Here is a 12,961-nt window from a genome sequence, read left to right on the forward strand (position 1 = left end):
GATAGGTTGTCCTCTCAAGTATTTTTCTCATGCCTGCAAGCCTTTGATTTGTGGTTATTTGGTTTGCTACCTCAATTAGATATTTAAAATTCAGAGGGTATCTTCCCTTGCATCTTTTAATAGACACATCAGTTGTTTGATACTAAATAATGTAGAGCTGCCATTTCATCTTTTATTTCAGGGAATACAAGCATCTAAGGTGCAACCTGCCTCCTCCTACTCCTCTCCAGAAGTTAATTCCTCCTGGCTTGCAGCAGCACAGAGGAGAATCCATTTTTTCTCTTTTGCTTTGTAGTGAGGGCAGCAAAGCTGCCACGTTGTTGCTAAGGTTCTTCAGAATTGATAATTCTGTGGCATTTTTAGCTGGATGGCTGCAAACTCTCTTCTTTACACCATTTGAAAAACCCAAGGGGCTTTCCTATAAAGCAATTTAATGTATCCCAGCCTTTCCCCCAGGACCCAGCACCAGGAATTCTGTAGTGATTTGCTCCAAGGCATCGAGTACATCAAACCATGTTAATTACCACAGCCTCATCATAGCCACTCCAGCTTTTAGTGGCTCCATTCCCCCACAGACAGGTTTTAAAAAATGCAAATAAGTCTTGGCTGTGGCTTTAAAAAAGGGGGGGAAAAAAAAAGAAAAAAGACATGAAACAAAATAAATCTCTCAGCTTTCCTGTGTGCTTTCATTCCTTACACTTCCTGAATGTTATCTGAAAATTCAAAAAAAAGCAACCAGCAACTGTTATCTCAGTACCTCCAGAACAATTCACTTATTTCATTCAGAACATTGGGGGAGTTTTAAACATACCTTGACTAAGCCAAAAATTTCAGAAGTTGTGGCTATTTCTGTCCCTCTTCCTTTCTTCCCAAAATATTGCAGAATTCCCACTGGAGGGTAGCTCAGGAGTGCCACATTTCCTACCACCCAAAGAGTAAATTGTATGGCTGGGTCAGAACAAAGCTGTTATTTCACACATGATAATTTCTACAAATAAATGTGTGCAGAGCTGTGAGGCTGCTCTCAAGACCCTCAGGGGTATTAACACCAGAAAAATTAATTATTATTTATTCCACAGGACAAATCCCAGTCACATAAATAGAAGCTGGAAGCACCCACACTGCCAGCTCTAAACAGGGATGATGTCCAACCAACACTTCTTACATATATGGAATGACATCCCCCTGTATCTATCAGATAAATACACAATGATTACTACTTTAAACAGCAAAATGTAAGAATTCAGTGGGTTTAACACTTTGCTTCACACAAATGTTGTTACAAACATTGGTGTGGTATCTTAGAAATAAGACAAAGCAGAATCTTGTCAATGACTCTGTGCCTGCAGTTCAGTTTAAAACAATGGAAATAGTTTCTTCCTTCAGACAGGCACATTGCAGCCTGCTAGATTATACTGGCTGCATAATGAATTTAAGGAATCAGCATTATGGTATTCAGGCTATGGCTTAACTGTGATAAATAGTGCCTAAATCCTATTCATCTTGGTATATCACTCATTCTTTGGAGCACACGTTACTATTTAGTCATCATTTTGTTTCCAAAGTGTCAGCAAACTTAGATAACTACACAGGTTTGTTTTTTTTTTTTTTTCTCCCCGAGTTATATTGTGGGTCATTAATGAGTTTTAACTTGGTCTGCAATTTTTTTGTCTGCCTGTTTCCTGACAGCAGGCAGTAACATTTCTCTGGGAAGAGATGTTACTGTTAGAGCCCATCACACAATTCAGGGTTGTTTTCCTACCTGATATTGAGATTTCTTTCCCAAGTGAGCTGAACTACTCACAGCAGTACAACAGTTGTAGAGTTCAGGAGTGGATGTTTAGAAAAGTTTGAGGCTGGTTGGTTTTAAACAGGGGGAAAATACAAAGCATCACCAACAGCTGAACAAGACTCTCAGTGAGCCTCAAATCCCTGCTGTGACCTGCCCAGAGCACCCAGGTGCTGCCATCTAAACTGAGCATTCCCTTACCAGTTGATGAAACATTGGCTTCTCTTCTCACGCTCCAAACATCTCCTGAGCTTTTGCTTTTAAACTTTTACACCCTCTTCTGCCAAGCCCCTCTTCCCCATCCACCCCTTTTCTCTATGTTGCTGACACAGAACTCATTTTCAGTGGTGCCACTGACTGCAGTTCCCAATAATCAACTGTGGGTCAATTTCTCCACATTGATCTTCTTAAAACTCCTGTCCCTGCTCCCTCTCCTTTCTATTTACCATTTCTATGCTTGCACTAGAATTTCATTTTTAATTGTATTATCATATAAGGCTTTGAAGAGTTGCATGTATCCACTCTCTGCTCCCACCCTTTGCAGAACAATTCTGTAACTACAAATTGGGAATTATGGCCTGCTTGGGATAGTGAGTATCTGGCATGGTTTTAAGTGCTGAACTCCATGCAAGAAAGTTCTGGCTTTTCTAATGTTCCTGAGGCCACAGTGGTTCCTCTGTAATTAGGAAAATATAAAACCAGCACCAAGAAAGTGGCTTAGTCTTTATCTTATGGCCCCCTGCTCAAACACAGTCCCATTAATAATGCATTTCCTTGGTTGCATGACCAATTCCTGTTCCCACTAAAGTCCTTGGCAGCATTCCAGTAGAACCTAAGTCAGTGCCTGCAGCACAGAACTGTCACCTCCCTGCCAAATCCAAGGGAATGCCAGGTCACCTTCCAGCTAGTGGAGAAACCCTGGGATGCTGGGTATTCCTCCAATTCAGCCTGTCAGACCCAGAAAAGAATTGCTTCCAAAAATCCACAAGGGCATTGCCCCATTTTTTCTGTCATGGTTATGACGGACAAAATTTGCTTCTTGGTGCTGATCTATGAAACAAAAACATGGCTTAGAGCTTATTGCCCACTTTTAGAACAACACAAATGCAGGAAGAGGAAGAAATGTTAGAAAACTTTCCCATTTCCAAACTGCAGGAATCACAGGTGTTAATTCCTAACACCAAGGAATTATTATTACTATTATTATTACAGCTATAGTAGAGCCCACAGTGCCTTTCACCAGAGACAGAGATGCTTGTTGGATTTTGAGCCAAAAACTTCTCCTACTCCCCCATTAATGCTGTTCAGCATGTAATTCTTCACTTCTGGGGTAAAGACAACTTCACAACTGATTTACAGCGTTAATCATCAGAAAGTACTTTTAAATATTTATATTTGCACTTATGTATATTAAGCTTTATAGTAACATCATTTAATAATGGAAGACAACTGGTCTCGTCCTGATTACTCAAACCATTCAGGAATTTTGATTGGTAAAACCCTCCAACCCACTCCTGCAGCCATTTTAACCAAAAGAGAGGTTGTTCCTCCTTTGATCTTCCATGTCAGGATTTTTAATTCAATTATTCCAGTATTAATAACAAATGAGTTGGGGCAAGTTTAGTTATTTTGAGTCCCTGCAGTGTTTTTGAGGCAAAAATAACCTCTCTTTAATTCTTATACTTCTACCCACTACACAATGGACTGTGAGGAGCCTTTAAGAAAGAAAAATACTACAGAAATTCAATTTACAGGATCGCTTTTGTATAAACAGACTCTAAAAAACAAATGATAGCAGAGAGCAGTGTTTGCCCTCATCCCTCACTGCAGCATTCCCTTCACAGCAGAGTGCTTGCAGCAGCACGGAGCCATGCATTAATCAGGAAGCTCGAGTGACTAATCCAGTTCACTCTGTCTAGTAAGAGGATTCCAGCAGCAAACATGCCCAGTTTTCTAAGAAGAAAGCAAGCCAAGCAAGGCAGCTCCAGAGGACATCAAGAAAATAAGAAGTGACAGATTGGTGTCACCTAAGAGAAAGTATGGCAGGAGATGCCACCATGCTTTTCTCCACACAGAAACCAAGAATGAGCAGGTCCAGCAGAACATCCCTGTTCTGCAAGGTTGCATCATTCCTGATGAGGCACAAAGCTCTCCTTCTGCTCATGGCCTGGGCAAGGTTCTATTTTTTTATTCTTTAATCAAATACAAACAAACCCATACGTTTCTGAAATGCCTGTCATTTAGGAGTTAAACTCTGATTTTAATTAACATGTCTCGCCCTTTAGGCTTAATGAGGTGAATTTTCCTGAATTCTAGTAGAACACAAGTCAGGCACAACATTTTCCCCTGAAGAAAGTCAGCAATGTACAAAATGCCCAAACAACTCACGGAAGTCTGTTCCCACTATTTATTTCCAAGTCTCAGCCCTTTTTGGATAGAAACTATAGGAGAACAGAATAGAAACTATAGACAGAAACTACTTCTATTTAAATAGAAACTATTTAGTGGAAAGTGTTTCCACTTACAGCAAGAATAAAGCTAGCCTACACACCATACATTCTTGCTGCATTGCATTTTGAAAAAATAAAATCTATGGTCATAACTAAGTGATATTAGTATGGAGTAGAAAAGGAAGTATGTCTCAACTCAGTTTTGATGTCTAGTTATCCAACTGTTCTTGTTTTTTTCTATCTTACCATTGGGATTCTTTGGCTCCTCAAAACCAATGTTCTCATTAAATCTAGAGACACTGCTCTGCTGCTCTGCACACACTGTACTTCCACAAATGGGATGGCTTTGGACTCAGGACACTTTACCAGAATCTGAGGATTAAATAAAATGAGAGGATTAATGCCCACAGTGCCAGCCAAGGCTCTATTAGTTTCAGGAACACAGCAACACACAACTTGCAGCACAGAGAAATGCTCTCTCTACACAGTTCGTCCCCAGAAAAGTGAGCACTTGAAATGGCTGCTTCCCTCTCAAGCCTTGCCTTTCTAGAGGAGTTGGGGTAAAATCCCCAGCTCCATCCCTGGAACACATTAAAACAACTGTTGGCTGCTCTTCCTCTGTATCCAATGAGCCCTTTGTTTTTTGCCTTCCTCTCTCCTTGTCCTAAAAATATGAGCAAAGCACTAGGCTGGAACATCTTTGACTAAGGGGGTATTTTCTGCCAGGTAGCTCCAAGGAAAATGTAAACTCCTTTGTTAGGCAGGATACAGTTTTCCATGAAGATGGAACAGTTACTGAGCTCCTGCTACACTTGAACTTTGCCATTTACCATCAGCTGAACAAGGGCCATTGACCACGACTACAACAATGGGGGCTTGTGTATAACCACAAAACAATTCACAAGCAGCTCCTGCAAATTCCAGAAAGGAGATTTTACTGCTTAACACAAAGGTCCAAAGAAAAATCAGCCTAGTGGTGAGCAGAAATACCTTTCTAGGGACACCTTGCACTGATGGAGAAGTGCAGTGCTTGAGTTAGGAAATGCCCTTCCTGAAATTCAAACCATGAGCTGCAGATTTGGTGCAGCTGCCCAAACTGACACCACCTACCCCAGGAAAAGGGACAGGACAGCCAGTGGGAACACCAGCTTCAGTATCCTCATGAAGTCCCTCTGAATGTTCTAATCCTGACCCACAAGCACTGCAGGAGTGAGGATCCAGGTCTGATCCAGTCCTAACTCCAGGGTGCCTGTGGAGACAGTGCTGGATACAGGAACTGGAACCACAATGGATCAGACTTATCCAGGATTTATTAGAATTTCCATGGACTTCAGATGGTGGATATGGGTACAGGTTCCGCCACACAGTCTTAACTCAGGAGCAAACACACACCCATAAGGAAAACCACTTAAATCTTCAATTTTAGTAAGAACATTAAAAAAGCAAAGAGATTAAAACATTCTTTATAGTCAGCATGGTTGCAAGCTACAGGTAGACAAGGGAAAAACAGGGTGAGTGGCACACATTTCATCACCTTGGAATATGATTTATCTGAATTATTATGAAGAATTTTAAACCAGAACTGGTTAGATAATCCTAGTTTGAAACAACATATTTATTTTAAGTTACCACTATAACCTTATTAATTGTCACAAAGAGCCTGGTCTATAACAGGCTTGTTACAGAGAACTCTCAAGTGTTCCAGTTCTGTAGTTATGTATTTTTGGTGAGATCACAAACAGTAGAACACAAATTTATTATTTTTCATCTAAATATGACTCACAGCGTAAAGACTAGGTACCATCTGGTTGTATGTAACAAGTCTCATTGTGCACAAATAATCACCAGCACTTGTAAGCTTTTATCTGTCTTTCAAAGCTGCAATAAATTAGACATTGGCATTTTGAACACTAAATGTTGACATTCATGGTGTAAGATGTCTAACACAGCAACCAGGAATTCTTACTTGGTGGGAACAGGAAGCATTTATGCTTATCCCTAGTACAGAAAAGCATTCCAACGCTCTTGTGACATTTGATGGAGGCACACAAAATATCATGCAGCAGAAATGTCAGAGTTTTGTGCTAAGTGAGGTGCTCTCCTGTTAGTATCTAGTGTTGAAATCTGAGAAGTCAAGCTTGGAGATCTCCTTTTCGTTGGAAAAACTTGTTTTATCAATGCGGGAACTTGGGCTTCCAACTTTGCTCAGCCAGGATTTCCTGCAGGAAAAATAAGAGAGGGTTGGCAGATAAGGAACTGCACATGTGGGAGTTATTCTCTGTCATGCCTTCACTTACTTTTACTTTTTTTAAAGAGCCATGAAAAGCATCTTTCAATAAGGAAATTACCCCAAATCTGTTCTTTTCTGTTTTCCCTCCCTTTCCACTTTAAAAGCAAGCCAAACTCTTTAAAGGTATCAGTGTTTCCAGGGGATTTACAGAGTATGACAAAAACACAGCTGACAAAAAGGCTAAAACGGATTTACTGCAAATCTAAACACTAATAACAGCATTTCAACAGGTATAATTACCTCTGTAGAGTCAATACTGTGCTTTTAGCAAGGACCTACAAACCACTGACAACTGAAAAGACAGGAAAACAGAATCCCAACAGCCAGTTTGCTCCTTGCTGGCAACCAAAAGAATGGCAACTGGAAAGGAATGAGTTCAAAACCAGCAAAAAGACATCAATTATGTCAGAGCAATACTGATTTGTAATAAACATTGAGTGTTATACTGGATAACTGGATACCCAAACACTGGAAATGCAGCAGGTGAGAGGTTTATTTACAAAACACACTTGGTCAGTATTTTTGGTTGTACTAAACTCCCAGAAGTAGAAGAGAGAAAGTATTTTATTGTATCATATTGAAGGAGAAATGTATTTCCACACAAATAATTTTTCAAAGTTGGTACAGATACTTAACTGATTACTATTAAAAAGAAAAAAATATTCACCTTATTCTGATTTGAAAACAATAGTTGTCTTATTAAGAGTTATGCTAATTAATCCTTTGCAGAATCCCACTGAGCATTGTAAACTGCAATATTCTAGCAGTGAGACCTAATTTTGATGTCTTTATAATGAGAATTATGCACAGAAATTACTTACCTTGAGCCAGTAAATCACATCTGAGATACAGAAACACACCTTGCTAGAGACCCTACATACAAGATTTTTTAAAAAGCAGCTCTTGACACCAGAAAACACTGCAAAACATCTCAAGGGGCTTCACCAGTTACCAGACACAAATAATTTCCCCATGAATCATGTTAGTCTCTCACAGATGGGTCTCATCACTGGCACAGACAGTTCTAAACTTGCATTCATTGTGACTTGAACAATAAAACAGAGCCTCTGTATGGAAAAACTTCCTACAAAACAGCAACCATACCCAGGTATCTCATGTTCCAAGTGTGACTTGCCTTATTTTAGCATAGAGAAATTAAAATATCTGTCAGATGCTTCCACTTCTTCACACCTCTTGTTCTTTGCTGCATGTTATGAACAACCTCCCTTCCTGTCTTAGATGAAGCCTTTCCAGTAAGGAACATAACATGGGAATAAGAGTCCAGGAATAAAACAGGAGAACACAACTTCCCAGTTCTGCTGGAAGCCTCAAGACAGAGGGGATATTTCAACAAGCCTAAAGACAGACCAGTCCCTTTTGTTTCATATTCAGAAAAAAACCTGAAAATGGTTCTTACTTATTTACCAGTAAAGTCTCTAACAGTTGGATGTCCTTGAGTGAGAAGAAAGAACATGAATTTGAAATACTGAATTAATCTCCTGAAAATAGTAGAAATCACTTTTTAAGTAATGTGATAGTTTGTTCACTATTTCTTTTCCCATTTTGAAGGTGAGCTTATCCTGGAAAAAACCAAAAGGAACATATTCCTTGTCCAGCCTTCACAATGAAAATTCATCCCTGGATGCTTCCAACTCCCAAGTTCTGCTGGGTGAAAAAGTACCTGCAAACTCTGACCAGAGCAAACAATTCACTCTCAGCTCCACATATTCGCCTTCACATGAATAAGGATGAAGCACAAATTATGAAATCCAGTTAGAGCAACCCAGCTCCATGGAAACTCTTTACAGGATGCGTGTGTTATTTCTTATTTAATGCAGCAGGGAGGGGAGGAGGCAATACCTGGGAATTGCATGACTTTGGGGCTCAGCTCTGCATTGAAGGGATTTTCCTCAGCCATCTCCCTCTCTCTGCTCAAGTGACAGCCCAGTCATCAGCAATATGAAGAAGCACATTTTTTACAAGCTAAGAAAGCAGAAAATCAGTATTTCCTAGAAGTCAAATGTCATCTCCAATCTCATCACTACCATGGGTATTTATTTTCTTCAACAGTGAAGAAAAGGTTCTGCACTCTTCCTCCTCAGCCTTCTCAATTCCTATTCACCTCAGATCTCTTCATGTGTGTAGAAATGAGCTTCAATTACTTGCATTTGGAGTCTTAGTTTGTCATTTATAGCATCCATGTTAAATTCATTGCTCCTTCCCACTTTGCACTTCAGGAGTGCAAAGACTCCCTCCCCCTCACTCATCTGAAGCAAACGAGGACATTGCTGAGAAGACACCACACAGGTTACTCTTGTTTTGAAGGATTTATTCCCAAAGTGACTGCTCCAATGAATCCAGAACAAGAGCTAACCTCTAAATAGCCATTTCTGACCATGTTTCACTTCGTGGAATGGTTTGGGTTGGGAGAGACCTTAAAACCCATCCAGTGCCACAGGCAGGGACACTTCCACTATCCCAGGTTGCTCCAAGCCCCATCCAATCTGGCCTTGGACGCTGCCAGGGATGGGGCAGCCACAGCTGCTCTGGACAGCCTGTGCCAGGGCCTCCCCACCCTCACAGGGAAAAATTCCACCCCAATATCCCACCCAACCCTGCCCTGTCAGTCTGAAGCCATTCCCCCTTGTCCTGTTACTCCATTCCCTTGTAAAAAGTTCCTCCCCAACCCAAGCACTGCCTGTCCATGAAGTCACTCTTGGCCATGCTCTGATCCCATTGAGTTAATCATGGATAACCATGGATTTCTGAGTTACACAACCTCCCTGTCCAGGGGAGAAGCCAGTGCTCCTGAAACAGCTTCCCAACCAAACCACACAGCTTCCCTATCCCCATGTTCATGGGGAATACTCCTAGGAGCTTAAAACAATTTGATCTGTCACTCTCTTTTCCTTCTCTCCTTTCATTAACTAAAACAAACCTTGCTAAGAGAATCTGCCCTGACACCCAGGCAACAGAGCCCTCCCCACTCCACATGTTCTTGGAAAACAACATCCAAAGAGGTGGGTTTTCACCATCCCACTTTATATCCTTGTGGAAACAGCCCAGCTGTGCACAGTATTCCAAGCAGAAAAACATTCCTACCTGTTAACTTGGCAGAATGGAGCCTGGCCAGGTATCTGGAGAGCTCCCTGGAAAAGTTATTTAAAGAGCTACATCTCTGTAACACAGGATAATCACAGAACCCAATATTGGAAAAGACCTCCCAGACAGATTCCAACCTTTGACCAAATACCATCTTGTCAACTAAACCACAGCATTAAGTGCCATCATTAATAATAATAATAATAATTAATAACACTGGCACAGCCCTAAAATCCACTGTGTTTGAAATACTAGAATAACAGAGCAACTTTCTGATTTCCTGAACAGTATTTATTTTTTAACTCCAATCTCTGCTACAAGACAGATCTGTCTAAAATAAACAGCTTGCTTGGCATTATTCTCTGAAGTATTTCTTTACAATATGAAAAGTACTCCTACAATAGTTCCTTTTTTGTATGCAAAGATACAAACTTTTATCCTGATACTGGAGAAATTTACAGTCTGTGGTACTAGGAAAGGACCTGGAAATGCCCTCCAGCATTAATACATGAGGAACTAGGCACAGGTTCAGAGTATGTTCCTCTCTTTTCACCTCAAGTACAGTGTCACTTAAGTGGAACAGGAGAAAGTTGTGCTTTTATTTAGAGCAAAGGAAAATAATGGCACTGGCTTGCTTACACTTTATTTCCCTTTGTAAGGATAAATACTGCAGAGAATGTTACTTTTTGAAGACTGTATTTACATCTGTGACAGCATATAGACCAGGCTTGCAAATATTTATAAAATCCCTCCAAAAATATTTTTGCCTTCTGCAACAGCACTGTCCAATTTTCATAAATCCTGATATTTCAATATTTGCAGAAGAAATGTGGAATTCTCTCTCATGGCTATTCTCTCTGTGGCTTCTGAGATTTTGTAAAGAACTTCAGCCATGGTTTTCAAGCTTTGCTCTGCAATCTTTAAGGCCAGGAACATTTACTCAAAAACCTTTGCTTTTATAAACCCAAAATTCCTCTGAGTAAAACACCTCCCACCTTTCTCTCCTCAGCTTACTGCAGAGCCATTCCTATTGTCCCTACACCTCTGCTCCTCCCACCAGGAAAACAGGTAATTGTAAAGAAAATTTATAGGATTTCTTGCTGTGAAAAAGTAGCAGGAAGAATAAAAGCCCTGGCAAAGAAGTGTGTTGGGAATACTGGGATTTGAGAACCAGGCAAAGTGCAAGGGAGGGGAATCTTAACCCCATTATTAGGATGGCCCCACCAGAGCCCACCACATCCAAGTGGATTAAAGGAAGCAGAAGCAGCAGGACTGAAGGATACAGACCAAGCAGTGGGTGGCTGGAAATGAAGGGACCTGCTGAGGTGTGGGCATGGTGGCCCAGAATAGAGCTGCAGCCTGGAGGTGTGTGGGAGCCTGGCTTCTCCATGCATCCCAACAGCAGGAATGCCTCTGCCCATCGGGGATTTAACACAAGGTCTGGAAGTGTTTGAGGAAGGAGAGAAAGGTAGTTAATCAAAACTGGTGTTTGACTCTGTTTTTAAACACAGCTGTCAGATGAATGTTGTTAATTTGTTTATATTTCTTCCTTCCTTGCTGCACTCAGGGGCAGCATTTCCCTTGGGAATGCACAATGAGCTCTTCCTCAAGGAATATTGGAAAGGATGTCAACAGCAAGGGCAGATTAGCAGGATCTGAGATTTTACAGATATTGTGGGACACAGCCCTGAGTAAGCCTCAAATACACATTTTGGTGGTGATTTCTATTTATAAACTTGAGAAAAGTGACTTATGTGTTAATCATCACATTCTGTATGGTATTGGCAAGGTTTTTTTTAACGTAGAAGTGATCACATCCAGTTTGTATCGGGGAGAATTTGGCTCTATGTACCTCAAATCCACTCTGACACTGGTATCTGATCTACGTTAAATGTCCTCACCTATTACTTTAAAGAGGAGGAATTATCCCACAATGACAGAAACCAAGCCTGGAGTTGTTTTGGTTTTGTCATATGCAATGCCAAGATCTGTTGTGCATTTTCCTGTTAATCATCTTGGTAACCTTCAAGGAGGATTTAATCATTTCAACATGAGATCATAAGTATATTTTTATTAAAACTTATCAGCATACCTCTTTGTTTAGGCCATGTTAGGCAAGTCACTTTTGGCTTCTTTCAGAGATCTTATCAGAAAAATCTCAGCAACACTGCAGTCATTTGTTCCAAAGTAAAGAAGTGAGTGAAAAGTAACCCCAAATTCAGCCATTCCAGTAACTCAAACAAAGCTTTTATGTCCACACTGACCTACAGAAAAGCAGGAGACAAAGGGAATTTCCAGTTAAGTTTGTGTCCTGTCTCCCAGAGCAGTAAACATCCCAGGAAGCCAGCAGCAGCCAAAAGGCCCATTATGTTTTCTCCCTGGAATCTGTCTGCCCCTACAGGGACCTTGGCTCCCCAGGCTGACTGGGAATTTTGGCTAAGCCCACCCACTGCACAGAACGCCACTCAAGGTTCTCTGCCATTCCACATCTATTAAAGCCAAGGCCACAGGAAGCTAAAATGAGGAGGAACTGTTGTTGCTAGGGCACCAACCAAAGAAAAGCACTTCTAATGCTCAGCACCCATCACCCACATGAGACTGAACAAGGACTAAAGGACTTCAGCCTCTCTCTGACCAATTTTACCCATCAAAATGTTAATTAAATCCTTACACTGGCCATTTCAGAGCCATAATGAATCACCACACTTGACCAGCTCAGCTTTACTTCAAACCCATGTCCTTACACAGCCAGGCAGAAATCCAAGAGTCCAGCTGACCAACACAGTCAGGAATTTGAAAGACAACACTTCCCTGTGGTGCACTCCCAAGGCTCAGCCGGACACAAAAGCCACGAGGAACAACACCCACAGTTCCACACTTGCTGCATCTCCTCAAAGGAGACACTTACTCTGAAGAATAATTTATTATTATGCAAGAACTAAAAATAATGCCAGGCCAAACTGGAGTGAATTCCTTCAAGCACCCCTGGGATTCTATTTTCCTCAAAAGTCCCCCTTACTTTACAAATCTCATTGCACAGTTAAAGGACTGTAGAGCTCTGAGCAAGTCTGAGGGCCAATATTTAACATTTTCAGTGTTGCAGTGACTGCACATAAATTTATCTTTTCCTAGAATGCCTCTGTTGGAATATTTCACAAGCTAACAAGGTTGGCCTACAACTAAGAACTTCGGGTCTCTTTTTATCCTTCGTTTGCAAAAGAGTTTTGAATTTTTTGTCAAGCATTCAGCCAGCTCAGCTCTATTTTTTCTCCGATTTTACACTATGTGATCTAATTTGTTAATTTAAATTGCACACTTTCCAAGGAAGCA

General features: G+C 40.8%; 1 protein-coding gene across 1 annotated transcript in view; it reads right to left on the reverse strand.

Moving 5' to 3' along the window:
- Positions 1–5,531: 5,531 nt before the first annotated feature.
- ACYP2 (acylphosphatase 2) overlaps positions 5,532–12,961 on the reverse strand; it is a 32,945-nt gene continuing 25,515 nt past the window's right edge. Inside the window, exon 4 of the mRNA XM_041473975.1 lies at positions 5,532–6,458. Within this exon, the coding sequence (XP_041329909.1) occupies positions 6,344–6,458 (115 nt within the window). The 3' untranslated portion in view covers positions 5,532–6,343. The remainder of the gene's footprint in view (positions 6,459–12,961) is intronic.

The sequence above is a fragment of the Pyrgilauda ruficollis genome, unplaced genomic scaffold (genome assembly GCF_017590135.1).
Source record: "Pyrgilauda ruficollis isolate IOZ18807 unplaced genomic scaffold, ASM1759013v1 scaffold31, whole genome shotgun sequence".
In the NCBI taxonomy this organism is placed as follows: Eukaryota; Metazoa; Chordata; class Aves; order Passeriformes; family Passeridae; genus Pyrgilauda; species Pyrgilauda ruficollis.